Source organism: Propithecus coquereli, unplaced genomic scaffold (assembly GCF_000956105.1).
Source record: "Propithecus coquereli isolate 6110/MARCELLA unplaced genomic scaffold, Pcoq_1.0 Scaffold35, whole genome shotgun sequence".
NCBI classification, from domain to species: domain Eukaryota; kingdom Metazoa; phylum Chordata; class Mammalia; order Primates; family Indriidae; genus Propithecus; species Propithecus coquereli.
In genome coordinates this window covers 5,334,594-5,337,147 of record NW_012149174.1, presented here as the reverse complement: position 1 = coordinate 5,337,147, position 2,554 = coordinate 5,334,594, and the positions used below count along the sequence as shown (strand labels likewise).

At 39.7% G+C, this 2,554-nt stretch overlaps 1 protein-coding gene across 1 annotated transcript in view; it reads left to right on the top strand.

Moving 5' to 3' along the window:
• Positions 1 to 2,554, top strand: part of AK9 (adenylate kinase 9) — a 149,542-nt gene that overhangs the window by 123,512 nt on the left and 23,476 nt on the right. The window contains exon 23 of the mRNA XM_012651132.1: positions 849 to 914. Within this exon, the coding sequence (XP_012506586.1) occupies positions 849 to 914 (66 nt within the window). The remainder of the gene's footprint in view (positions 1 to 848; positions 915 to 2,554) is intronic.

Here is a 2,554-nt window from a genome sequence, read left to right as displayed (position 1 = left end):
TTTGTAAATTCTCATTCTCTAAGAGCTATAGAATCTCAACGGGGGCTCATAAACTAAATGAATTTGATTTAATTCAGTTTTATAATTCTATCTACAAATATTTCTTGAGTGCCTACAAGGTGTAAGTCCTCAAGAATATGTACTCAACAATTACCAGATGAAAGCACCAAGGTCCTGCTGGCCCAGACCAGAGCCCCAGAGCATGTCCTCAGACACTGCTCTATTCTCTCACTATTTAAGGGACTCCCAGCATTTAAGTATAAAGGGACTCCAGTTTGCAGGGTCTTCAGCCAACAAGGCCCAAAACCTCGAGGGAGCTGATGAGTTTTCATGCAAACCCGGGAGACATGGCAAAGGATCCATTGCATTAGATTTAGAGGACCCTGGAAAGACTGGCTGTCTGCACACCGTGTCTGTGCTGAGACCCCAAGCACACATGCTTTCCTCATATGGACATATGTATTTTTAGGTTTGCTAGGTTATTGATTTTAACAGTATGATAAAAGATTACCAAACATTTTCAACAAATGACCTCCAAGTATTTCCCTATTTCCTGCCACCAAAAACAAACAAACCAGTAATAAATTTTGAAAAGAAATTATAAAGTTTGTGGAAAAAGGGACTGGCTCCAAGCACTGTTTATGCACTGGAGAGAAATAGCTAATCAAGAGGTTCAGAGGCACGAAGATGCAAGCAACATAAATACCATCATCACGTCCTTTCCTGCAAAGTTTGCCATCCTTCCACCCAAATATTATTAATATTTCCACTTTGGAGAAAAATACATTAATACATAGTAAGTGTTACCATTCTCCATTAAAATTTTTAAGTGTCTCTTTCTTTAACAGGAAGATATGATTGCTAAAAGAAGGGCTGAACTTATGTCAGAGAGAGAGAAAAAAAGGAAAGGGGAGGTAAGTACATAAATTTTTTTTAAAAAGCATTATATATACATTTTTATATATATAGTGATCTCAACAGTGTAAAATAAAAAGATGTGTTTAAAAAATCTTAAAGGAAATATGCAGTTTGTGATTGGTGAGATTAGTTATTTTTATTTTCTTTCTACTTTTTGGTATTTCTTAACTGTTTATAATGACCTTTTATTATTTTTATAATCAGAAGAATGACCACTTTTTAAAGAAAAGAAGACCACTAAAGGTGTTTAAATAATCTACTGTAAAATATACTACTGCATTGAACTGTGCTTCTCTGGGATCCTCGTCTTTGCTTTTCACACTTCCAGCCAATGCCACAGGGAGACAGGCTGGGAGCTTGGGGGAGGCTAGACAGAGCCTGTGAAGTTGTGCTGGAATTAAAACACTGATTCACTCAGGACAAGGAATGGAATGGGGCAGAGCCTGTGAACCTCATCAGGTCCCTACCCTGAATGCAGCTCCTTCTCGCCATCTGCTGATAAACTTTGCAGATCATGGATTTTGTTTTATTTAGAAAAGAGCTATTCCCGAGCAGACCTAACCGACACGAGTGCTACAGCCAAGCAACTCAAGGGTGCAGAAGTTGAAGAGGATGTGTCACTAGACAAGTTGTTCTATAAAGAACCTGAGGCTCATATTTACACAGTCATCCTCGTAACCGAGGCAAATGATAGGATAGCCCCTGCCTTCTTCCTTTCCCTTCTGGTTTAAGACACCTTTGTAGCATCTTTTCAAGGCTGACCCTCCTGTAATCTGATTTCCACCTGCATAAAAATGCCCAGCCAAACAATGGGAAGAAAAAAAGAGGAATACAGAAAACGGAACTAGCTGCAAGTGTAACCACACATCGCCCTGGTGTGGATATGTTGGACGTCTGCACAGAGGACTGCTGATGCAACGCAGCTGTGACCGTGGGCACAAAGCATTGCAGAAGAGAGGCCGAAGCAATTGTTGCTTTATCAAAACAAAAGATTTACAACCAAAAGTAGATCTAAAATCATTAGACTGAGAAAGTTATAACACCATCTAAGAATAAGAACCCTCTTCATTATTTGCCTTGGTCTTTATTCATTCAGTCAGTCCATCAGCAAACATTAATTAAGACTTGTGACTGACACTGTCTCAGATACTGGCAAATCAGCCACCAACAAAATTTACAGACATCTCCGTCCTCATTCTAAGGCTCATTCCCTCATCAAACATGTTCTGAAAATTTACTCTGTTCAAGGTGTCATGCTAATGTTTAGGATCAAAGAGACAGACATCCTAACCTGGACTCAAGTACAGTTAACTACTCTAAACCCTTGAGAATCCCTAGTGGTTCCCTTCTAAGGCACTTCGAATGCCTCAGCAACAAAAGAGTCCAGGTTTGGGGGATAAGCAGACCTAAACTGGTGTCCTCTGTCCAGTGTTCATTGACTCAGTTCACTGCTGGCTCTCCAGTGCCTAGCGGAGAGCTGACACAGGCAGACACTCAACTTAGAGTTGTTGTATTGAGGTTGTGTAACGTTGAGCAAGTTTCTTAGCCTCTATGAGCCTAGGTTTTTCATGTAGAATGGGAAAAATCAATAATAGTTTTCCTGATTAATAATATTTTAATTCTCTTCCCTTTGCTA